A 24,670-nucleotide genomic window follows, 5' to 3' on the forward strand; every position below is an offset into this window, starting at 1 on the left:
ACTGTTAGATGATTGTAACATGCCATTACCGTCATGACTGTCACATGCCACATGACTGTCACGTGATTCACATGACTCTCACATGTCACATGACTGTAATGTGTCCATCACATGACAATCACGACTGTCACATGACCTGCCAAATGTGCTGTGCCTGTGTTGAAGTTTAAACTGAAATTCTTTTTTTTTTTGTCAGACTGAAGACAATATTACAATACTAAAACACTAAAAATAACTTTACAATTTCTGTCTGATCTGAAAACATTTTCATTTGGTTCCATTTTTAAAAGTTTCCCTGCTGCCTTAAAAATGTGAGTGAACTGAAATGGAATCATTAGGTATTATCATTTGATGTCATTTGATCAGTTTTGAAACTGTAAAACAAGATAAATTTCCATAATAAACTGAGGATGTTCAGTTTCATTCCTCTGTGTTCTGCACGTCTGAAAAATATGAAGTTGTTCCTCCAAATTAAACCGTGATTAAACATCAACATCTCTGGATGTCTGATGAGTCACAGTTTCATCAGATGAGAGAAACGATTCATAACAGCTGACATATTAGATCTGCAGTTAAACTGGAGTTAAACTGGAATTGAACAGGAGCTGTTCAACTGGAGCTGAATTTGAGTTGAAGTGGACTTCAACTGGAGTTCAGGTTCTGTTTCTGGGACAGTGGACGAGACCAAACCAAACACCAACATGCCAAAATATCCTCATTTTAAAATAGTGCTTTTTTCATCATAATAAAAGATTTTTTAAATATAAAAACATCATCACTGACTGACTTTGTCTTCCACACACAGACAAGCATCACAGGTTCTTTTTGAAATATAAAAACATGTTTGAGCGACGACACCTTCGGGTCGTTCGTTTTTTCACACACAGAAGAGTTTATAAATGATTTTCTCTTTTTACAGCGTTCTGCTACATGGCTGTCAGACTTTAAAAAACATCTGAATCTTTTTCTGTGGTCAGATAGAAAAATAACGAGTAGAAAGACGACAGAAAGCTCTGCTACACCTGTACGGCCACCCCTCCCTCCCTGCACTCTGATTGGACGGCAGGACAACACCTGCACACGCGTGTTACAGTGTATGTGTGTGTGTGTTTGTGTGTGTGTGTGTTCATAAGTAAAAGGTAAAACTGTTCATCTACTGATTTTCTCTGATTATTTTAGAACTGCAATGATTAATCAATTCATCAACTATTAAATTAATTGCCAACTATCTTCCTAATTAATTAATGTTAAAATATGATAATTGATAATTAAATGTGAATAATTTCTGGTTTCTTTACTCCTCTCTGACAGTAAACTGAATATCTTTGAGTTGTGGACAAAACGAGAAATTTAAGGACGTCATCTTGGACTTTGAGAAACACAGATTGATATGTCTCATCATTTTATGGACCAAACAACTAATTGATTAATGGAGAAAATGATCAACAGATTGATCAACAATAAAAAATATTTCTTGGTTGCAGCCTTGGATTATTTCTTTGACAGTGTCTCAACATCTGGATCGAGACCCACGTGAGGTCACTTCATGTTTATAAAACTATTCATAAGTTTTGTTTGATTTATGATTAAAAATAAAAGTTATATATTAAAACATTTGCAGTTCCTGCTGATACAAACTTAATGATTCATTTATGATTTGATTAGTTGACAGTCATATAAGTAATTATATAAGTCATATAATAAGCTTAGTTTAATTATTATAAAGAACATGATTTATCTAAACTGTAAAAATCATGTTGTTGCTTCTGTTTGGTTTATTTCTTAGTGAAACTTGCTTCTGTATTAGTTTCAGTTTAAGAATGTAATCATAAATATATATGTATATAATAACCAAAGACGTATAATCATATATTTAAATATATATCAATAATCAAAGATATAAACTCCTTTAATAAATTAATATTCACTCTGCTCTTTTATGACGGTTAATTCAATATTAGGACTATTCTTGATGTGTAAATGCTAACAGCTCGCGGTGCTAACAGAGGGGGAGTTAGCTGGTTAACTTTATTGACACTACAGCTGACTGACAGCAATGACGGCAGCAGCAGATATTGTCAATAATACAAAAAGAGAAAAAACAGCTTTTTTTTAGATGAACGAGGTGTGAATGTGGTGGGCGTGGCCTGATGGCTGCATCATCATCATCATCATCATCATCATCATCATCATCATAATCTTCCTCATTGTTTCTGTGTAGTTCAGAAGATCATCTGTCTGTGTTGTTGTGTATCTCAGATGGCGGTGTCCCAGAACACTGTGGTGCTCTGTCCGGTGGCCGTGGCAGTGGGCGGGGCAGAATATGGCGGCGGCTGCTTTCTCTTCCAGCTGGGCAGGATGGGCATACTGTCCTGTTTACACAGATTCTTCTCAGGCCGCTGACGAGCTTTAATCTCTCGACACAAGATTCTTTTCTTCTCGATCATCTCCATCATCGTGGCGTCTCCGCAGAGCCATGGCATCTGGAAATGGAAAACAGCTCGACATCAACACGTCCGCAACTTGTCACTTACTGGTCACTTCCTGTACTTTTGACTCAGTGGTCAAGATTGTTACTCAGTGGTCATGTTTGTCGCTCACTGGTCACATTTATTGCTCAGTGGTCACGTTTGTCGCTCACTGGTCACATTTATTGCTCAGTGGTCACGTTTGTCGCTCACTGGTCACATTTATTGCTCAATGGTCACGTTTGTTGTCACTGGTCATGTTTGTCATTCACTGGTCACATCTGTTGTCACTGGTCGTGTTTGTCACTCACTGGTCACATCTGTTGTCACTGGTCATGTTTGTCACTCACTGGTCATGTTTGTCGCTCACTGGTCATGTTTGTCGCTCACTGGTCATGTTTTTTGCTCAGTGGTCACGTTTGTTGTCACTGGTCATGTTTGTCATTCACTGGTCACATCTGTTGTCAATGGTCGTGTTTGTCACTCACTGGTCACATCTGTTGTCACTGGTCATGTTTGTCACTCACTGGTCACATTTGTTGTCACTGGTCGTGTTTGTCACTCACTGGTCACATCTGTTGTCACTGGTTGTGTTTGTCACTCACTGGTCACATCTGTTGTCACTGGTCGTGTTTGTCACTCACTGGTCACATCTGTTGTCACTGGTCATGTTTTTTGCTCAGTGGTCACGTTTGTTGTCACTGGTCGTGTTTGTCAATCACTGGTCACATCTGTTGTCACTGGTTGTGTTTGTCACTCACTGGTCACATCTGTTGTCACTGGTCATGTTTTTTGCTCAGTGGTCACGTTTGTTGTCACTGGTCGTGTTTGTCACTCACTGGTCACATCTGTTGTCACTGGTCGTGTTTGTTACTCACTGGTCACGTTTGTCGCTCAGTGGTCACGTTTGTTGCTCAGTAGTCACGTTTTTTGCTCAGTGGTCATGTTTGTCACTCAGTGGTCACGTTTGTTGCCACTGGTTGTGTTTGTCACTCACTGGTCACATTTGTTGTCACTGGTTGTGTTTGTCACTCACTGGTCACATTTGTTGTCAGTGGTCATGTTTGTCACTCACTGGTCACGTCTGTCGCTCAGTGGTCACTTTTGTTGCTCAGTAGTCACGTTTTTTGCTCAGTGGTCATGTTTATCACTCAGTGGTCACATTTGTTGTCAGTAGTCGTGTTTGTCACTCACTGGTCATGTTTGTCGCTCAGTGGTCATGATTTTTGCTCAGTGGTCAAGTTTGTCGCTCAGTGGTCACATTCTTCACTCAGTAGTCACATTTGTCAGTCACTAGTCACGTTTGTTGTCACTGGTCGTGTTTGTCACTCACTGGTTACGTTTGTTGCTCAGTGGTCTCATTTGTTGCTTGTCAGTTGTAGTTGAACTGTTCCTTACTGCAGGATGTTTTTTTTAATTATCTTTGGTTGACAGTCATTTAGTAACATAGGAATATTCTCCTCAATATTATGTGTAAAGCTTATTATATCATTTTCTGTTGTTTTATATTCTGCATATTTGTTTCAGACCCGACCCATATTACACCTTCACTGCCTGGCAATAATAAAGGAGCAGCTCAAGTGTAAATGACCAACCAAGTCTGTGACTTGAGCCCTCAAGTAACTAAGCACCACAGTAAATCATGAGCTGCTTTTCACAGACAGGAACACAGGCAGACAGTCATACACAATGACAGACAGACAGGCAGACAGACAGATAGACAGACAGACAGGAACGCAGACAGAAAGACAGATGCCTGTCCAACTGAATTTATTTACATGTTTATCATGATAAAACGTCTGTTTGTTGGGAAGGAAACACTCAGATTGTCTCGCATGACAGATTAGAAACAGATTTTAATTAAAAGTTTTCACACTGAAGCTTCAGTCTGATGTTTGAACTCCAAATTTGGTGACATTAATATTTTATTGTCAGAGAGCCCTCAGGAAACATTTACACACAAAGTTATAGATTTTATTTAGATTGACATCATTATGACTTGAGAGAGATCGACAGGAACAGACGTGTGTTTTTATTTAAAAAGTAGAACAACAAACATCAAAGAAAAAAAAATTATTAAGAGAATCATAGGCAGTTGGTTGGGGCGGGGCTGCAGGTTATAGGGGTGGAGTTACATGGTGATGGGTGGGGCTGTGGTAAAATACAGGTGGGGTTAAAGTTTAGTCAGGGTATATACATGGGTGGGATTAGAGTTAGGCTAGATTTGAATTTTTATTTCATTTTTGAGGAAGGGTAAATTATTATATTTTTGTGAACTGAAGAAGTTTTAATGAGATTTAATGTGTTAAAGGTCCAGTGTGTTAGATTTAGGGGAATTTATTATCAGAATATGTCAGAAATTGAATATAATATTTAATAATAAATACATTTTCCTACATGCTGTAAAGGGGAGAGTGACACATTTGTGTTTGCAATCTGCAGACTCACCAGAAGATGCCACTAAATCCTACATACTGGACCTTTAAAGTGCTTCAGTGTGAGTTCATGTTCAGTTTATTTAATGTTAGTTTAAAGTTAGTTTCATGTTAGTTTAATGTTAGTATCAGTAATGAAACTTTGTTAGTATTAAAGTGTTAATAGCCACAGATGAATTTTAGTGATTAGACTTCATGTCGAGACAAAAACATCAAATTTAAACACCAAATATTTTACAGAAAACTGAAATTACAAAATGTGAAGAAAACACTTTGTTTACATCTTCATGTGTTATTAACATGTTTCTTGTTTACTAGTTTGCTTGTTTACAGTTCAGACGTCAGTCAGGTGATGGAGGAAGTTTCTGTTTCCGTCTGTTACATTTTTATGTTCTGTTGTTCAGTGAAGTTGAATCCTGTGTGAAACATAAAGTCTGTGTTTAAAATAAAACTGCTGTTTGATTGACAACACAGATCTAAATGAGCAGACAGGTATCACAGGTGTTTACAGACACAGACAGGCAGATAGGAGACAGACAGTTGGACAGATATACAGGCAGACAGGTATACAGGCAGGTAAACAGACATGTGTTTTACAGGTGTTGTACCTGGCTGAGGGCGGGGTGATGCGACTCATGCAGGTGACGTTGTGGCGTCCCACCTGGTGAAGGAACTCCTGATGTCGAGGCTGAGCGGCCGAGTTTACACACCGACTTTGATTCTGCAGACAAATTAAACAGATCATTGAGGGAAGTACCTGTCACATCACGTCACATCACGTCACATGATTTATATTTTGTTCCTGTCAGGTTTGAATGAAGATTACGATGCTAGCCAGCTAACACTGCAACATAAAGTTGATGTCCTCTACACGTCCCTGTGGTGTTGCTGTTGACCAACTCACCTCCTCCTCCTCCTCCTCCTCCTCCCGACAGCATCATGGTGGGGCTGACAGACGACCTCCCCATCCTGCTGGAGACTGGACTGGCCTGTCCGTCTCTGTCTTTACTGTCATGTCTGGGCAGAGACCTGGAGTCTACTGCAGAGACACAGCGAGACGAAGACAGACACATGATGAGACAACAGAGCCTGCTGCTTTGTTTCTGGCCTCAGCAGAAACTTTATTTTATTACCGAAGACGACACAGAAATCAACCTGTGACACAGATTAGACCAGTTTAATGTCTTGTGTGATAAACTGATTTATTTAAAAAATTATCAACAGATTGATTGATAATGAAAAGAATCTTGAAAAATGTATATCTGTGTGCTCTACATATTTGGACCAAGACTGTCAAAAGATTAATTAATCTATTAATCATGATCATACATCTCCTATTTTGAAAGTACCACACAAAAGTAGTGTTATTCATTACTCTACACAGACTGTAATACTGTGAAGTAACTTATTAACTGGCACAGCACTGGTCAGGATCCAGTAAGACTAAGTAAGCACTGATTGTTGTCACACGGCACCCGTCCACTGTGTCATGTGACGTGTTTTCTTGATGTTTCTTTTCTTCTCATAGAGAAAGTTACAGATTATTTTCCTGTTTGTTAATTTCAGGATCTAACACAATTCTGAAATGTGATTGGTGGCTCATACTGAGCCTGAGAAGACGACCACAGGGGACACGAGGTCCACAGGCGTTAACATGTTTGTCTCTGAACTCCTGGCTGCAGCATTTATCTTCCCTTCCAATCACCAGCAGGCGTCTCTGAGAGCACTTTCAACACCTCGTTTATTTAATAAAATGATCTTCAGTCAGACGGCTGACTGACAGTCGTCACCATGGCAACAGCATCTCCATGGAGACAAAATGAGCTGATGATAATCCTCCTTCACAGAGCTGCAGTGCTTCACGTCTTATTTCAGCAGGACACTGAACGTCTGTGGCTCAAACCCCTGTCTGTCTGTCTGTTCTCACAAACTGTCTGTCTGTCTGTCTGTCTGTCTGTCTGACTGGTGGATAAGATTAAGGAGACAAAAGAATGAGGGATACAAGAAGAAAGGTACCAGAGAGAAACCATAGTAGTGACAGATGTCAGTCGTCTCTTCCTCTGTAGAGTCACACCTGCTCGGGTGAACTCAGGTTTTGTTTCTGGAATGATTTACTTCTTTGTTGATTTTTGTTTCCATATTTCTTTTTAATCCACACAGTTAAAGATATGTTTTTATTTTTATAGTGCTCCCTGGTGTGACTTGTTATGTTTTAAAAGCCAGTTTGGACTGGTTTGAGACCTGAGAACAGCCTTTATAGAGCCAATCAGCACAGCGTCACAGTCACTTCCAAGTGAGACACACAGTGAGTCTTTCAGGACAGACTGAGGACAATCTGCAGCTGTCAGTGTTAATTCTGGGTAGAAACAAACAATTATCATCTTTTCTGAGTTCTTTTAAAAATGGAAGTGGTGTAGGTTTGTTAGCGGCTGTTGCTGAAGCAGCTTCCTTTCCTTTTAGAGATCCACAGACGATCAGTGGGCGGTCTCATATCACGAGACTTCTGGGTAGAAAACTGGCAGCTGATCTGTTTTGCTGAGATACGTCAAATCAGCAAACATGTTTATCTCTGTTGTCATGTTCAGGTCTAACTGTAAAGTCTAAAGATATAAAGTTAAACACCTTCCTGTCCCTCCTGCTGCTCTTATCAGGGCTCCAAACAGTGTCTCTTGCTGTGGAATCCTATTGTTTTTGTTCTGATTATTCTTTCCTTCTTATTATTAATTTTCTCTGCTGAAAGTGTTCATGCAGCAACAAACAAGTTTACATTTTTGTAATTTCCTTGAAAATAGTATGGTGTAGACTAAAAATTCTTTCACCATTGTAATATTTTAATTTATCTGCATCTTTTCTCAATTAGTCTTTGGCTTTAAAAACGTCAACTTTTATGACTTTTTATGACTTTTATGACATCCTACAGAGCTGAAATTTCTTCAACACATCTGCTGAATTGGGACTGAAGTTTGTCTCACTGCAACTTGTGGTTGATTAAAGTCCATCACTCTGTATTTTTATAAATACGCAAAATCATTTAACATCTGCATCTCCAGTTTTCATTCAAATGTGACCAAAATCAACACAGAGCTTCTGTAGATGGTCGATGTCAAGTGTTTTAAATTCAGATCAATCAAATGGTGAGTCTGCAGTTTAATATATTCCTGTAATTTGTACCATCTGAACATTTTCTTTTTTGCTCAATGTTTGATGAAACCTAACCAAAATATTTGACAATTTTTAACAGATAAAAATGTTCCAGTTTTGCACATCTGATGTCATTGGTCAACTTGTAAGAAGGTGTGTAGAAACTACGTCTCCCCAGTGGTGCAGTCTGTAGGTCACCTTCTCTGAGGATTCAAAGGTCAAGGGTTTGAATTCACATGTGACCAAGAACCACTAGCCAACAATGTAACAACCTCTGCATGACTGTGTGTTGTGTGTCTTATCAATGCTTTTGTCTTTGTACTTGCAGTCTGCTTGGACACCATTTATTGCCACTTGCATCCTTATTTGAATGGTCTGTGTTGCTTTGCTAAAGTCTTTGATAAACCAGACAACAGAAACATCTCACTGGTCGGACTAACAGGTAGCTTTGGTTAAACTCAGGCTGTTATTTTCTTCAATCTGTGGACCAACATGTAAATGGGGTCTGTAACCTGATGTCAGTCAAAGCATCAGTCATGCATTTTAGATGAATAAGACAACATTCAACACATTGCTGCTGGTAAATCGTTTGTAAATGTTGCATGACTTTTCTGTCCCCAGTCGCTGCTCACATGAAATTCAAAACCCTGACACTTGCCTACAAAACAGCAACTAAAACTGCTCCCGTCCACCTGAACTCCCTCATCCAGGTCTACGCTCCCTCACACTCACTGTGCTCTGCCAATGAGAGACGCCTGATTCAAACACCACAACAGGGCTCAAAGTCGCAAGCTAGACTTTTCCAGTCTGTGGCTCCCTGATGGTGGAACGAGCTACCAGACCATGTTTGATCAGCAGAGTCTCTCTCAGTCTTTAAGAGAAGACTGGAGACCAGCTCTTTATTGAACACCACCAAATCCAGTGCCTTTATGCTCTTATGCTCTTTATGCACACTACCACTGGCACTTCCTGTGGGCACCTACATCCTGTCAGACTTGCTTTGGATAAAAGTGTCTGATGAATGATGTTGTCAGTTGTAAACTGATCTAGTACTGATATGGTACAGAGGAAGTACTGATGCAGTACTGTGTGTTTACCTTCACTCTCTCGGCTCCTCCTGCCACCTGATCCTTTCTTCATCACCTGTCTACCTGAGGAAGTAAACAGGTTGTTGAGTTCGTCCAGTGGGCTCGTGGGAGTCTGTGACCTCATCGACACGTTCTGCATGGAGCCATGGGTGGAGGAGGAGTTACTGAGTTTAGCTCCGCCCTCTCCAGCCCTGTGTGAGGATGAGGAAGAGGACGATGAGGAGCGTGGCATACTTCCTCCTGCCATTAGGGCATCGTAGGGCGGAGGCCTTTTCAGGCTCAGTGGAGTCAGAGAGCGACCCATGCTGACCGGAGACGGACACGCTGATTGGCTGCGGGGGTAACCGTGGCCACCGTGGGCAGAGCCAGAAGATTTGTAGTAGGTTGAGGGGAGAGGTGGAGCCGATGAGCGGCCGGAGGATGTGATGGTGTGGGTGGAAGGCAGATCCCGATCACGGTCTCGTTCTCGATCCCGTTCCCTATCCCGATCCCGGTCTCGATCCCGATCTCTGTCTTTGTCTCGGTCCCGATCCCGGTCTCGCTCCTTGCGGTGGTGTGTGGAGCTCTGTGGATGTTCGGCACCACCTGACTTGCTGTAGGAGACGTTCTCTATCATGGGCAGCCGGGTGACGTCTAAGGGAGTGAGGGGGGACTCATCGGAGTTGGGGGAGCACTGAGCAGGGGCAGGGGGGAAGACGAGTAGGGGTGGGCGGTGTGTCAAAAGGTTAGGGAAAGGTGGAGGGATGTCGCAGAGAGCGGCACGGGCTGCCCAGGCTTCAGGATCCATGATGGCGGCCTGGGCGTCCTGTAGGAAGTCCTCCAGCATCGGGTACTTCATCTCCTCATAGACCGACTCATTCTGCTCGTCCTCCACGGTGTCCTGACCTTTCAGCTCTCGCAGGATGTTTCCCACCATCTCGATGTAGACAGGCTCCTCGTCGTCCGTGTCTCTCGAAGCCGGACTCTGACTCTGGGACGAGGACTTGTCCCATCGCAAGGAAGACTTCTTGTTGCCATGGTTACGGATGTACGATTCATCAAAGGAGGTGCTGAGCTGAGTGTTTGGATTCCTTTTGGGTTTGGGTGGAGGCATCTTCTTGTAGTCCTCAGCGTAGAGATGACAGCGAGCTGCAGACAGACAGACAGACAGTTAGTGATATTCAAAACCAGTCAGTGACAACAGCTGCATCACACATGCAACAGACACCCAAACAGGTGTTGGGTTTAACAAAGAGATGTTAGATTTAAACAGCGGGTTTTGGGTTTAACTAGCAGGTGCTCTCACCTTCAGCCTGCTCTGGCGTCTCTTTGGTCTCTTGGGCGTCCCTCTTGGGGGCACCGGAGCCTCCGTTCACGGTCTCGGAGCTGCTGCTCAGTTTGGTGTTGGGGTCTCTCTTGGGTTTGGGTGGGGGTTGTTTTCGGTTATGGCTGGAGTCGTCGTCTCCTCCGCCCACTGAATGAAGCGACTGGGATCGGACAGTGAAGCCCTGACTGGGGGGCGGCAGACGGTCCTGTGGCGCTGGCATCGTCATGAAACCCATCCTGAAATGTTTCCCGGAGTACGCACCATCTGTTGCCATAGCAACATCTTCCCCAATCCTAGATGGACCAATGGAAAGACACATAATTGTACAATCATCCACCAATCACACAATGCTTTATAAAATGTACACACATAATACATCAGCATCATGTTGGTGTCACAACAAAAAAATACTCTGAAATCAACTAACTACAAACACAGTATCTGATCTTACTGTCCTGTGTCCTGCAGGTGGAAGAATAAAATAAGTTTTATTCATAATCAGTCACAGGAAGAACCTGCTGAGTATCCTGTTTGTTCTAACATCAACCACATCAGTAAAGCTGGTCATACACAAAATTCATATTTGAGTTGGATCGAATTTCAGCTTCACTGGGTGTTGTTTGCTGTGTGCAGGGTGGAGGGAGGACCAATCAGCTGCTCCCAATTCCCCAAGGTCAGCGGGTTTTTTTTTATAACTGCATCTTGTATCAAGTGGCAAACAGGACATCTGAAGGTGTCTTGAAGACACGATGCGGCGTGTATATGTAAACTATGGACAGTAATATGTACCTGCAGTGAACCAGTTGCACAGCAGACATTTTGACATCATACCAGAAATTTCACAGGTGTATTAATGACTGCTGAATTCCACATAGGGGAGATCCTTCTGTGCATGCTGGTTCACTGTCACTGTTTCTGGGACACTTGTTGGTACTAAGCCGTGATTACTGTCCACCTGTGTTTTTCCTGCTCTGACAACTCGAAATGTCTGCTGTACAACCAGCTCATTCTGTCTGCTAAATGGACAACTCATACTGTCAACATCTTCTCACCACGTGAGAATCCGTATACGCAACCATTTCTTTTTTTATATATAGAACAGTGTGAGCACTCAGTTCATGGATTGATGATTGGACAGTACAGTGTAATCCCATAAATCACATATGAGCTTTGGCTTTACATCTCAGATTATTTACTTGGACAGTAGACGCATTTCTCTAAAATCAGACAGTATAGGAACAGCTTTAAGCAAGAAGAACTGGAGAATTCAGACTGGGGTGAAGTCCAGATCTTTGGGCCTCATTTATAACTTTAGAAATTTATCAAAATGGCAGGCTCTACTTCCCTTCAGACAGACTGAGCCACAGAGTCTCTCCATCCAGGTAAAACTACTGTCCACTCTGAGACTTCTGACAGCCAGCTCTTCTCAATCTGGTGTCTTTGATACGATAAGCACAATATACTTTACTGCCTCTGAGCAGGTGTCCGGGATATGACTCGTGGTCTTACTCCAGAGCAGTGCACAGTCCAGCGCAACTGTCATTAGTTTTCAGCCACAGCAGTTGTCATTTTCTTGCCCAGTGCCCACATTGTGTAGGTAGCTAAAGTACTTGTGTCGACAGTGAACCAACCTCTTAATCTCTCTATCCTTCCCAGATCTCGTCATCAATCCAATAAACTACCTGAACATATGTGGCCCTTGTTTGCAAAGCGCTGTTTAACCAGTAACATGTTGGACACGCCCTGAATGAGCTTGTGCTGTGAACTTGTTTGTTAAAGAAAAACCTGCTGAATGACAACCGCCCAGCAGCTCTCACCTCCACCATCAAACATCTCTATCCACCTCCTCCCTCCCCAACTCACTGGAGTCATTTCAGTTTGCATTCAGACCAAATCTCGCAACTTGTGATAACAACAGTTTTAAAGATTTCTGTGTTTCCTACCTCTTGATGGCTTCTTCCTGTCGTCTCTTCTTCTGGTGTTTTTCCTGCAGGTATGTCCAGTTGGTCTGGTTGCGAATGCGGTCACTTTCTCTGGCGATGTCAGATGCGTTCTGGATCACCAGACCATCGTATGTTCGGAGGCCGCTGTCCTCCACGTACTGAAAAAATCTCCTGAAGGAGGACGCCTCCTCCTGAGACGTCATGGCTGCCCAAAGACCTGAGAGTAGGACCAGAGAGGACAACATCACTGAAGGAACACTTTGTTTCTCTTATATTAGTCACATACATCGTGTTTCAGAGAATTTAAACTTGTTTTAAATGTTTCCCTTCAAAAAAAAAAACACAGGGAGGAGTAAAAATAAAAAGATTTGACTTCTTTTGTTTTCTGTAGTTCTCTGTAGTAACCATGTGATCATGTCAGGTCAGCCTGTTTAATTAATGATTCATTTGACAGTGAAGACGGTTGACTTGACTTCTACTAACAGTCAGTGTTGGTTTGTTTCAACCATCAAGCTTTAATGTCTTTTAACCACGACCTCCATCTCCGTCCATCCAACCTGTAGTTTGTTCATGTTTGTTTACAGTTTGAGGGAAAGTCGGGAAGCTGAAAGATGATTCAATTATTTCTGCAGCAGGATTTTGTCAAAAGGAGAAGAGATAAGAAGGTACGTAAAAAGAATATTGTTAAATTTTTTGTTTGCAAATTTTTGGATCTAAATGACTAGTAGGTATAAACACACTGGAATTGAACCAATAGATTGTTTCATCTGCAATATAATGCTTGTAGACAACTGTGTCCGTCAAAGTGTGTCCACTAACAGTCTGTTTTACCACTGACATGCTCAGATTATTATTCTAAGCATCTGACACACATGATGAAAGGATCCTACAGAGAAAGACAATTTATTGTTTCTTGTCTCCCTTGACTGCTTGGATTGTTTATGTGACTTTGTTTTTTTAACACATCAGTTTGGATCTGAATTAACTGTCATGGTGCGAATCAAAACTAAACAAGATGGTGGACTCAAAAATGCAGGCGGAGCAAAGCAGAATAAAGGAACAATAAACTAAAACCTGCAGGCGGGCAAGTATAGTTCAAAATAAAAATCAAAAAAGAAAAAAACAAATCTGAAGTCCAACAAATGCAACAAAAATCTGAAACACTGAGGATGACACCAACGAACTGACACAGAAACAGACAAACACAAGGACTAAATAGGCAAGGAACTAATCAGACACAGGTGGAAATAAAGGTCACTGAAAAGGGCGGGAAAAGGACAATGACAGGAATTAAAGTTAAGACACCTGAGGGAGGACCAGGACTACAAAATAAAACAGGAACTAATGAACAAAAAAAGCCCCAACCCATGACACTGAAGTCACACAGTATTGTTTTCTGTGTCTCTAAAGCTCCGCTTTGTGTTTCTCAGTGTCTGTAGTGTTTGTTTGTCTCCATCAACACACCTGTCTTCAGTCAGCTCGTCAGCTTGACCTGCCCCTCCTGCCCCTCCTGCCTCAGTCATGTGCTGCAGGCCGCAAGTTTAAGCACATTCAGAAATTCACCCTCTTCTTCTTCTTCTGCTTACCCATGCATGAACATAAACCAAACCTTTTTTTGTGCCAGACTCGGTCCAGAACAGGTCGGATGTCTGTGTTCTCCACGTTTGGACCTAGTTTCAATTTACAAGGTCGTGATAGGATTAATTAATTTATTACTATAGATTTATCAATTTATTGACAATGAAAATGTTATTCAATGAAATCCATCACTCTGCTTTTATCAAAAACAGTAAAACTAATTAAACCTCTAAATCTCTTCCCATATTTTTGCTCAACTGACCTCAAACTGGCTGCTGCATCTTGATTTTGTTATTATTTATTTATTTATTCATATGTTTTTAACATTAAATATATATATATATGTAGGGAAAACAAAGAATAAATAATGAACAGACTTACTGTGAGAAACATAAAGGATCATTTGATGTCCGAAAATGAGCAGTAAGAAGCAACATGCTTGTCTAACCCCATTTCTAATCTCTAGACATTGACTTCCCTTTATTTTTTGACTGTTTTATTTTTATCTGTACGTGCAGCCCTGGTGACGAGATCGGTCATATGTTGATGCCATCTTTGGTTTCTCACCTGGCAGGTGGCTCAACAACATCATGACCTGTTCGTGCTGTCTGAGGTTGTGAGTTTGAAGCCTGTTTGATGCAGAATACAGAATCAAGTTGGCTCACTGGAGAGATTCAGCTACACCAAGGCTGCAAAATATTAAATTAAAGGTGCAGTGCATGCTTTTGCATCCTGACAAATGTATTTATGACAATTATTCATAAAAAAAAAAAGTTTGAGGATGATGCAAGATGATTACAAGAGTTTCCTGAGAGAAACTGGAGTGTTGGCAGGTTTGACTTTTTGAGGACTTCTTTAACAAATGGCAGCATTTTTAATTTAACATGAGTTCAACATGAACAGGGGCGTATCTCTGAGGTGGCAGGGTCCCCTCTCAGAGGATGAGGTTCTGCTGAGTTCTCCACACTGACAGGAAGTTCAGTCACTGCGTCTGAATTTTTTATCTTTTTCTATTTCTGTTTTTACATGAATTGGTCGTGATGTAATTTTTGACTATAAATAAAGGTCTGTTTGAAATGCAAAAATTCTCTCTGTGTCTCTGTCGTCCACCCTCCCCCACATCTCTGTTTCATTGTCTCTCTCTGTCTCTCTCTCTCTCTCTCTCTGTCTGTCTCTCTCTCTCCTTCTTTCTCTCTGTGTCTCTCTGTCGTCCCCCTCCCCCACCTCTCTGTCTCTCAGCATCCTTCTAAAAATGGAACAGGGAGTCAGCTGGTGGTAACCTAGCAACAGCAGCATCTCTCAGAGGAGCATGATGTAATGCTTCCTGTCCACGGGTGAGGAAGAGGAGAGGGGGAGGAGGAGGAGGAGGAGGACAGGAGAGGAGAGGAGATGAGAGGAAAGAGAAGAAGAAGAAGATAAGACTGGATCAGGAGGAGGAGGAGGAGGAAGCTTCACTGTATCATTTTTGTTCATATTAATGAGCATCTGAAAACTATTTGCAGGGTTGGCAAGGTTACTTTAAAAATGTAATCTGATACAGTTACTAATTACCAGTTAAAAAATGTAGTCAGCAATCCAAGTATTACAATATTAAATTACTAGTTACTTTTGGATTACCTCAGTACAAAAATATAGTGAAACGTTTTAGCTTAATATAATGGTTTTAGGGTGGTGACTATTTTAACAATTATTTTCAGCATTGATTAATTAATCAGTTAGTTGTCTGATTCAAAAGATGTCAGAAAGTGGTGAAAAATGAATCCTGTCACAATCTTGTCGATTCAACAAGTGATCAATCTGACAATAATTTTTCCAATAATTAATCAGTTGTTTGGTCCATAAAATGTCAGAAAATGTTGAAAATGTTGATCCAAGTCCAAAATAACATCCTCAAATGCTTTATTTTGTTCACATTTATTTTTTTTAATTAAAAAAAATGACTGAAAATGATTTATTGATTAGTTAACCCTGCCACATTCTTTTCAGCTGAAAAGTAGGTCAGAACATTTGGAGCATTTTGAGCAACACATGCTTCCATCCCCGTGTTTGGACCTGTTTTTCAAGCCTTTCCCATGAATCAATCTGTTGATTGATATTGATCAAAGTTTGAAAAATAGGTCCAAACATGTGGTGCACACAGATGTTCAGGAGATGGACAATAAATCTTGGCATCACGAACAGAATGGTTAATAGTTGATTAAGAATAGATTAATGTTTGCAGCCCTACGTGTTTTATGTTCATTGTTAGATTTATTAGTTTGTTAACCTGTTCCTTCTCTTGTTGTGTGCAATTTATTTGTTAACTGATTGATTTAAAAACCAAAAAAATATTGAAATTTCCAAATGGTGAATTATTTTTTCACTAGAGGCCATGATAATGAATTGTATGTACTGTGCATGGTCGTATGTCATTCTTTATTTTGAAACTGTAATCCTACTAATAATCCACATTTTTACTAAATGTATGTATTTGATGACATCTTTTTTATCTGTAACTGTAATGGAATACAGTTACTTTTTTGTACCAAGATTACATAATCCTGTTAAATGTAATGTTATTCCCCAAGTCTGAATATTAGATACTATATATACACTTTTGTGTAAATAAACGGCAGTTTGAATCTTTTGTGTCATTACACTTCAACTTCTAACTTCAAAAAATATATTACTTAAGGAAAAAAAAATATTTTAAATTTATTATTTTAATTTTTAATTTATTGACATCCAAGCACGTACTTTGCTCACTGTACTGCAAGCTCATATCATAAATCGTATTGAGACAAAGAACGTGCCAAAACATAGACACCTTATAGATTAGATATCAATGTGTTTTAAGTGAGAAGAAAATAAAAGAAGATGAAAGAGAGAGAGAGAGAGAGAGAGAGAAAAAAAACCAATAGTAAAAAATAGTAAAAAAAAATAGTCAAATAAATGAATGAATGAATGAATAAATAAATACCATCAAAGTGAAACCTTACTGACAAATTGTGGTGTTATCAATGTGACACACATTTGCCCGGGCCGCTGTCTGCCTCTGTCTGTCATGTTTCTATTATTATCATTACTGCATTGCATTGTGGGATTTATTTGCCAGTATTGTCTCCATTGCCTCATACTGTAATATTTCTCCAGTAACAGTCTGCACCTTATGCACTATGATTCTCATACTGTTTTTTTCTCCCCTTCCTGTCCTTGTATTATGTTCGAACTGGGTGTGTTCATGCTTGGATATTTATTACAAAAATTACACAAACAAAACTTCTCAGCTCTGCTTCATCAAGCAACAACAGGAAACTGAAGTTGTTATATCACTGCAGACTCCTTTGACAAAATTCTGCCTCACAGGTCTCAATTTATTACATGGCTTTGTTAAATACTGGATTCTGATTGGTCAGTTATAGCATTCTAAGGTCAGTTATTTCTGTACAACAGGCTGTTGTTATGATGAACAGATCAGTGCTATGAACACAGTTCTGATTATAGACTCTGGAGGATCAATAAAATCGTTTTTAAACCACCAAAATAATTTAAAGATTATATTTTGTGTCAAATTATTGATCATATATATATATAACCATGTAATAATCAGGATAATGTACAGTGAGCCGGTCACTATTGTGAAATAAACAGGATGATTCGACACCTGCATCATCCAGTCAGGATTTATTTCACAGTAATGACTGGCTCACTTATTTCTTACATAGCATACACTGATACTGATTTTTTATTTTATTTTATTTTTTTTTTTAGATTTTTAAAACAGTGGTTCTCAGACTTTTTTTCCTCATATTATTGCCCATGTCATCCAGCCCTCTGCAGTCGCTCTTATTCCACCCACAGTTTGGGAAACACTGGTCTAGAACGTGTTGCTGCTGAGTCTGTCCACAGCAGCGTTGGACTCTTGAGGGAGCTGCCAATCAAAACATGACCTGCTGCCTACACAGTCTGAGAAATGCTTCAAACAACAAAATGAACTGCTCTTTGAACCAGGATCTCTCAGAGATATGAACATTTATTTTCACTCTTTAGTATTTAAAATCAAATTTCCAGACTCTTTAACAGAGTCAGATCATCTCTGTCTGTTGACTTTGTGTGAAGGTTCCTGTTGTCACTGTTGAGTGTGTGCTGGATGAACCACCACCAGGCTGAAGAACCAGAACTTTATAAACTGCTGAACCAAAAACCTGAAGACAACAGAAGTGGAAACAGACAAGAGACATCAGGGGGACGAATGAGAACTGTGGACCCTGACACTCATTACCGTTCACGTGAAAATACAAAATCTGTACTCAAGTACAAGTACTGTTACATTACTAAATTAAAGTTGCAAGCAGCATTGGGCGGGCCCTGGCACCCCAGCACCAGTCGGGGCCTCCGGCGGCTGAAACCCTATTACCAGATGTGACTGGTCGACGAGGCTCTGAATTTTCTCCCGCCTGGGACACTGCAGAAAGGAGTTTGATGTCACTTCCTGTCTCCACTAGGTGGTGCTATAACTATGAATCCTGATTGCCCTGATGTGTTCAGATGTGGACTCTTACCTTAACTTAATAACTTAATGACACAATCTAGAGGAGTTCATTCAAATACAACGTGCGGAAAATGCCAAAATTCAAACTGGCCGACTTCCTGTTGGGCCATTGGTCAACGGGTCCAAGAGACTTTTTTGTGCATCTGGGCATGACACGTGTGTACCATTTGGTGCTCAGGTCCTAAATATTATTCGGTTACAAAAGAAAGTACAGGTGATAGAAAAATCTTCAGAAAAAGTATAAAATATGGTTGCACATTCTTTGCACTTTCCTTCACCAATTGTTGAAAATGCTCACAATCAATTAATGATTAACAATTCATAAGATACAAAACACGTTTCTGTTATTATTATTTTTTTTCTCATTTTCATTATTCTCTGTTTTGCTTTGTCTTTTTTTAGTTTCCTTATTCAACTAATGGCTCCACCAGAAAAGACATTAAAATTGCTGCCATTTCTACACTATTGATTATCCATGAATACATTTTTAATTGGTTAAAATCTAAAGGGCAATTAATAAATGAATGATTAATGATTGGTCATAAATCATTAACATCTTTACTCCAAGAGGCTGAATGAACCTTGTTGGTTAAATGTTGATCTGACCTGCTGATTCCATCAGATAGATCAAAATATTTCACCTCTGGGATCATTTCTCACAGGAGAGTAAAGTCAGGAGCAGGAACACTGACATTTACAAACAATACTGAGTTTGTTAATATAACTTTTCCTCTCTGGTCGACACTGAAATGCTGCTAAAATAATCCTAAAATCTGATGTTTTTAAAGCTACAGTCACAGGCACAAATCGTTTTCCTTTTCTGTGGTCGAGGTGTTCATTCATTCAGTATGATGTGTGGCACACCATCTCTACTGACCCTCCAGAGTCCCGCCCCTTGCTGTGGAGAGGCGTCTGATTATGTGAGATGACAGAACTTAAACAAGTTAGTCAACAATTAATAGTGCAGGAAACAGGAAGGGAGAAGGTCTGTCATCAGCCACAGTCACATTAGAAGACTACAACACAAGACAAAACCTAACATAAGGGTTTTTCACACTGCATTTAGGGCTAAAAGTGCCCACACTGGCACAATCCTGGCACATTTCAAAGTGGGCTAATCCTGACTTTAAACTAAGGCTAACTGAACCTGCTCCAGAGCAGGGTTAGCCCTGAGTTGCGGGGTTATGCCCTAAAGGGCTTTTCACACTGCTTTTAGCCCCAGGCTAAGAAAGCAACTTCGCCCCCCCCCCTTTTAAGATTATTTTTGGGGCTTTTTGCCTTTATTTTGACAGGGACAGCTGAAGAGATGACAGGAAAGGGGGCAGAGAGAGGGGGAATGACATGCAGCAAATGGGTCACAGGTGTGAATCGAACCACTGACTGCTGCAGAGGACCAACAGCCTCAGTAGAAGGGGTGAACGCTCTACCAACTGAGCTATGGGAGCATCCCAACTTCACCCCTTTTTAAACACACATTGTTAACCCACGGTTAAGCTAAGGTCAGGGCTATATGATTCACACTTCACTTTTTCTAGCTCTGGGTTAAAGCCTCTGCATACCCATGCAGGTGTTTTGTGTTAACCTGGCTGATTATCTTCTTCAATTAATCTTTTAGCCTTGTTTTACAGTGGCAGCTTTTAGCCCTGGGTTTAGTCGGTTTTCAGGGGATAACCCTGCAAACTCAGGGCTAACCCTGCTCCAGAGCAGGGCCACCTAGCCCTAGGCTAAAGCCATGGTTAGCCCACTTTGGAACGTGCCAAGTGTGTGCGAAACCGCTTATAGCCGCAGGCAAACAGCTCCCTTAGCCTGGGGCTAAATGCTCTCTTAGTCTGCAGTATGATAAGCCCTGTGTGTGTAAAAAGGGGGTAAGTTAGCCCAGGGTTAACTCTTAGCCCAGTGCTAAGGATATGCAGTGTGAAAAGCCCTATACACATTCACTCTCAGTCTCTTCACATCTGCTTATTACCTATTGCAGTTTAGCTTGTATGATGTATGCACTCTGTGAGCGTGAATACATATCAGTGACCTCATAGTTTAAGTATCATATTTTGACATTTTGTGATATTTTGAGTTTTTGAATTAAGTAATTTCATTGTTAAATCTGAGGAGATTCTTCAGTGTACCACCAGTGGTCCACATACCACAGTTTGGGAATCAGGGGACTAGTTAGTGAACACAAAGATGGCACCCATTCAGTCCAGTTCTTGGTTTACTTCCTGGTTATACAGCCCACTGAACACATGCAGTATTGTTGCCCCTCTTGGCCCCGCCCACAAGTTCTTGCTCAGCCTATAGACTTTACATTGCGATGAAATCACAGATATTTATTACTGTGTAGTACCTCGAGTGGCCACTGGGAGAAACTGGCAGCAGGACTGAGCACCAACATCCCATCTAGTTCATATTATACATCTGTAGCTAATAAACATCAATCATTAGCTAGTTAGTTAGCATCTTACAAACATTAGCCAAATCAATCTGTGACCATATGTGTCACTGTAACAGGAAGTTGACCAAGTTTGCTCAACTGTCATTGGAGCAGAGAGTGAAAAGCGGCAGGACTTAGGAAAGGTCTGTACCCTACAAGAGACCCACCTCCACCTCACCAGTTAAATATCATGGTTGGTGGAGGCAGGATGGGTTAACACAGCACTCTCAACCCCGTCCTACTCCACCATAACACCTTCATCCTTATCTTGCTCCACTCTGACCCTCAGCACCTTCAACCGTGTCTTGTTCCACCCAAAAACCCAACACATTCAGTCCTGTTTCGCTCAACTTGATCCCCAATAGCCTCAACCCCATTCTGCTCCATAATGAGACCTTCAGCTGCAACCTGCTCCAACCCAACACCTTCAACATTGTTCTGCACCACCCTGACCCCCCATGTTTTCAGTCCCATCCTGCTCCACCCTAAAATCCAACACCTTCTACCTTATCCTTGACCTCCAACCCCTTTAACTTGGTCCTGCCCCACCCTGAGACCTTCAACCCTGTCCTTCGCCACCCTGAGACCTTCAACGTTGTCCTGCTCCACCTCAGCACCTTCAGTCTTGTCCTGCTCCACCCTGTTTGTGTCAGACTTGATGTTCTCCACAGATCTGGTTCTCCGCTCTCTCTCTCTCTCTCTCTCTCTCTCTCTCTCTCGTGTCTGTTTCCTGTTTGACAGAAATTCGACACGAAGCCTTTGAAGTATTTTTATCCTTGTTTGTTTTATTTTTTCAGTTTGATATTTGAGGATAAAAACACTTTGACTCCATGTCCTGTCAGATTAAATAAATTCACAGAATTTCTGTCTGAAGACTTTAACTGTTAAAGCTTCACTCTGATGATGACCTTTGACCCTGAAACATAATCATACCTGTCAATCATGCGTGTCGACAATCAGGTTGTTCCATTCATGGAAAAGAGAAAACAACAGATGTGATGTTTTATGATTGTTTGGTTTGTTTTATTTCTCCCCTGTTGGAAGACTTCAGTGTTTGTGGATAATCAATAATACTGTTGGAACTCTTCAGGTGTGTTCACATTCGCTCATTCAGAGCTGATGAAAACTCTTTCAAAATAAAAGTCTAATGGAATTTTCCTTTAATGTGTAACTTTGTTCTCAGATCTGATCCAAGATGGCGGCCATGTTGAAGTGAGATGTTGCTGTTTCTGGTCTCACTGTTTGAAATGCCAACATGGTGTGAAGCAGCCAGATGTGTTTTTGAACAGACTTTATTGACACTGTCAGCAACGACGTCAGGAGCAACTTGGCAACAAACACGTCAGCGATTTGAGCTGAGTCGACGGAACCGACAAATAAAATGAGAAGAACCGACATGAAACACAACACACAAAAGAGGCGATGGGGAGGCTTACCAGAGGATCAGCAAGGACTCAAACTCCCTCCATCCCTTCTTGGCTGTCTCCTTCAGTGTCTCCTTCAGTGTCTCCTCCTCTCCCTCCTTCAGTGTCTCCTCCTCTCCCTCCTCCTGTCCTCCCTGTGCAGACACAAAGATGGAGTGATGAAGCTTCGTGTCGTCCTCACAGATCTCTGCAGCTCAGAGGAAACGATGACTCGCCGTGATTCTCGTCTGCAGCAACGTTAATCCACATCCACCCTTCAACACCTCCTTCCTCTCCTCCTCTCCTCCATCCTCCCGTCATATATCCTCCTCACAGCTGTAAGAATCACGGCTCACACACACACACACACACACACTCACACACACACGCGTCTCACACACCCTTCAGCCACACACACACACATCCCCGACGACAGTCTCCACAAGAAACGAGAGGCTGAAACCACGGCAACCTGACAGCATCCTCACCCTGCTGACTCCTCCCCCTGCTGCTGAGAGAGAGCAAGGGAGAGAGAGAGAGAGAGAGGGAGAGAGAGGAGGGGAGGCAGGGGGGATGAGACGTCACAAACAATTTTTTTGTTTTGTTGTAATTTTTTATATTTTCAACAGAAAGAAAGCAGCCATGTTTTTCTCTCTCTCTCTCTCTCTCTCTCTCTCTCTCTCTCTCTCTCTCTCTCTCTCTCTCTCTCACTCTCTCTGTGTGTCTGTGTGTGGTAATTACATTACCTAGCATGATGTCACATGATGTTTAAACATATTGGCCAGGATTGGGCAGTAATAGATTACATGTAACAGGAGTATGTAATTAGGATACAAAAAAGTGAAACTGTATTCCATTACAGGAAAAAGATGTAAACAGATTACAGATACATTTAATAGAAATAATCGATTATTAGCAGGATTACAATTTTAAATATATTTTAAAATAAAGAACAATATCCTACCATGCACATTGTTCACACATGGCAACACAGTCAGTTCATCATCATGACCTGTAGTTGAAAAATGCTTCACTGGTTGAAATTTAACTTTATTTTGCCTTTAAATCCGAAATGAGGACCAGCATCACAGTACAGGGACAGTTCTGCTTTCAGTCACCGTCATCATTCAAGAACTCAATGTCACACTTGGACGTAGTATGGAGCCACGGATCAAACCGCCGATCTTCTGATTTTTGAACAAATCACAGACATGTTTCAGGGATGTTCAGATTCACAGAGACTGTAAGACAATCAGGGACAAGGTGAAAATTGACTGAAAACTCTGATTTTTTTCTAAATTCTTTTAAAATACAAAATAAAAGCCCTGAGAGATGCTCCAGCAACGTCTCAACTTTCAGCACTTCAGGATCCAATCTTACACCCAGGGAGAAAACGGTATGAGAACTTCTGTCAGAGCTTGATGCTGGCTGGTTCGGTTCACACCATCTCTTTCCCACTCCTCTAATAATAATAACTTTAATTTCAAGGTGTTTCAGTGTAAAACATAACCAGTTACATATCTGCATGACATTTACAGTTCATGTATTGTATTGCTTTTTGCAGGTGTTAATATAAAATTAACTATTTACACCTAAAACCTGCCTTGGAGACGTCCTGCTGTCTCCAAATATTTCACCCTCTTGTGCTTTCACTTCTGAAAACAGGAGATCTGTCTCCTCACTTTGAAAATCTTTTCTCTTTGTTTTTTCCTGGTAAATCTGCCATGTTGTTGCCACCGCTTGTGCCCCTGCTTCTTAAAGGTGATGATAGCTGAATTTCTGATTGGTTTATTGCATGTTTGGCCTAAACTCACCCATGAATTAATCAAGGTACTTGGGTATGGCTGACAAGTGTATCCCACTGTGTGCTGCTGGCACAAGATGGCAAAGGTGGGTTTGGACACACCTCGAATAAATTAAATCCACTGTGCCTTGTGCTTTCCAGTTGCACTTTAGATCAGTGTAAGACACTGCCCTCAAAGTCAAACTCACTGCAGAGACTTTTATGTTCCTCAGTGACACCTGAATGGACATTAGAGGGCAACATATGTGAAAGTTCAGTGCCATCCAGTCCTGTTCACATCAGTACAGAGTCCACACAGGTCAGAACTGGACAAGTTCCGGCAACCAACCAGCCCCTGGAGAAGACAGGGGAGACTAAAAAGACAACAAAGCAACAGCTTCTACAACAGCAGCAGCATTTTAAAGAAAACGGTACTGATTCATAACAGAACTTTTTATGAAAAAATCCCCTGACCTTTTGTTAATCCCTGCTGCCGTGATAAGGAGTCAAACTGATTCCCATCCCACAGGTAAACTTCATCCTCTAATGGACCTGACTGCCCCAGG

General features: G+C 41.1%; 1 protein-coding gene across 3 annotated transcripts; it reads right to left on the minus strand.

The window, feature by feature from the left end:
• Window positions 1-352: 352 nt before the first annotated feature.
• On the minus strand, window positions 353-22,781 carry nyap2a (neuronal tyrosine-phosphorylated phosphoinositide-3-kinase adaptor 2a). 3 transcript variants are annotated; one of them, XM_084717648.1, is made up of 7 exons: window positions 22,355-22,781; window positions 12,382-12,598; window positions 10,418-10,731; window positions 9,142-10,260; window positions 5,808-5,942; window positions 5,512-5,624; window positions 353-2,483 (listed from the first exon to the last, which is right to left on the minus strand). In XM_084717648.1, the coding sequence occupies exons 2-7, from the start codon at window positions 12,582-12,584 to the stop codon at window positions 2,256-2,258; spliced, it is 2,112 nt and encodes a 703-aa protein (XP_084573774.1). In that variant the 5' UTR covers window positions 12,585-12,598; window positions 22,355-22,781; the 3' UTR covers window positions 353-2,255. The 3 variants fall into 3 exon arrangements, with proteins under 3 accessions (XP_084573774.1, XP_084573773.1, XP_084573775.1); XM_084717649.1 differs by lacking the exon at window positions 353-2,483 and adding an exon at window positions 4,305-5,319; XM_084717647.1 differs by lacking the exon at window positions 22,355-22,781 and having other exon boundaries at window positions 12,382-13,423.
• Between the last annotated feature and the right edge of the window lie 1,889 nt (window positions 22,782-24,670).

The sequence above is a fragment of the Lutjanus erythropterus genome, chromosome 4 (genome assembly GCF_056507025.1).
Source record: "Lutjanus erythropterus isolate fLutEry1 chromosome 4, fLutEry1.hap2, whole genome shotgun sequence".
NCBI classification, from domain to species: domain Eukaryota; kingdom Metazoa; phylum Chordata; class Actinopteri; order Lutjaniformes; family Lutjanidae; genus Lutjanus; species Lutjanus erythropterus.

Coding starts and splice junctions, on each gene's coding strand:
- nyap2a (XM_084717647.1), bottom strand. CDS start 12,626: ATGTTGTCCTCTCTGGTCCTACTCTCAGGTCTTTGGGCAGCCATGACG. Junction 10,732..12,381: donor CAGGAAGAAGCCATCAAGAG/GTAGGAAACACA, acceptor TGGTCCATCTAG/GATTGGGGAAGATGTTGCTA. Junction 10,261..10,417: donor GACGCCAGAGCAGGCTGAAG/GTGAGAGCACCT, acceptor GTCTGTCTGCAG/CTCGCTGTCATCTCTACGCT.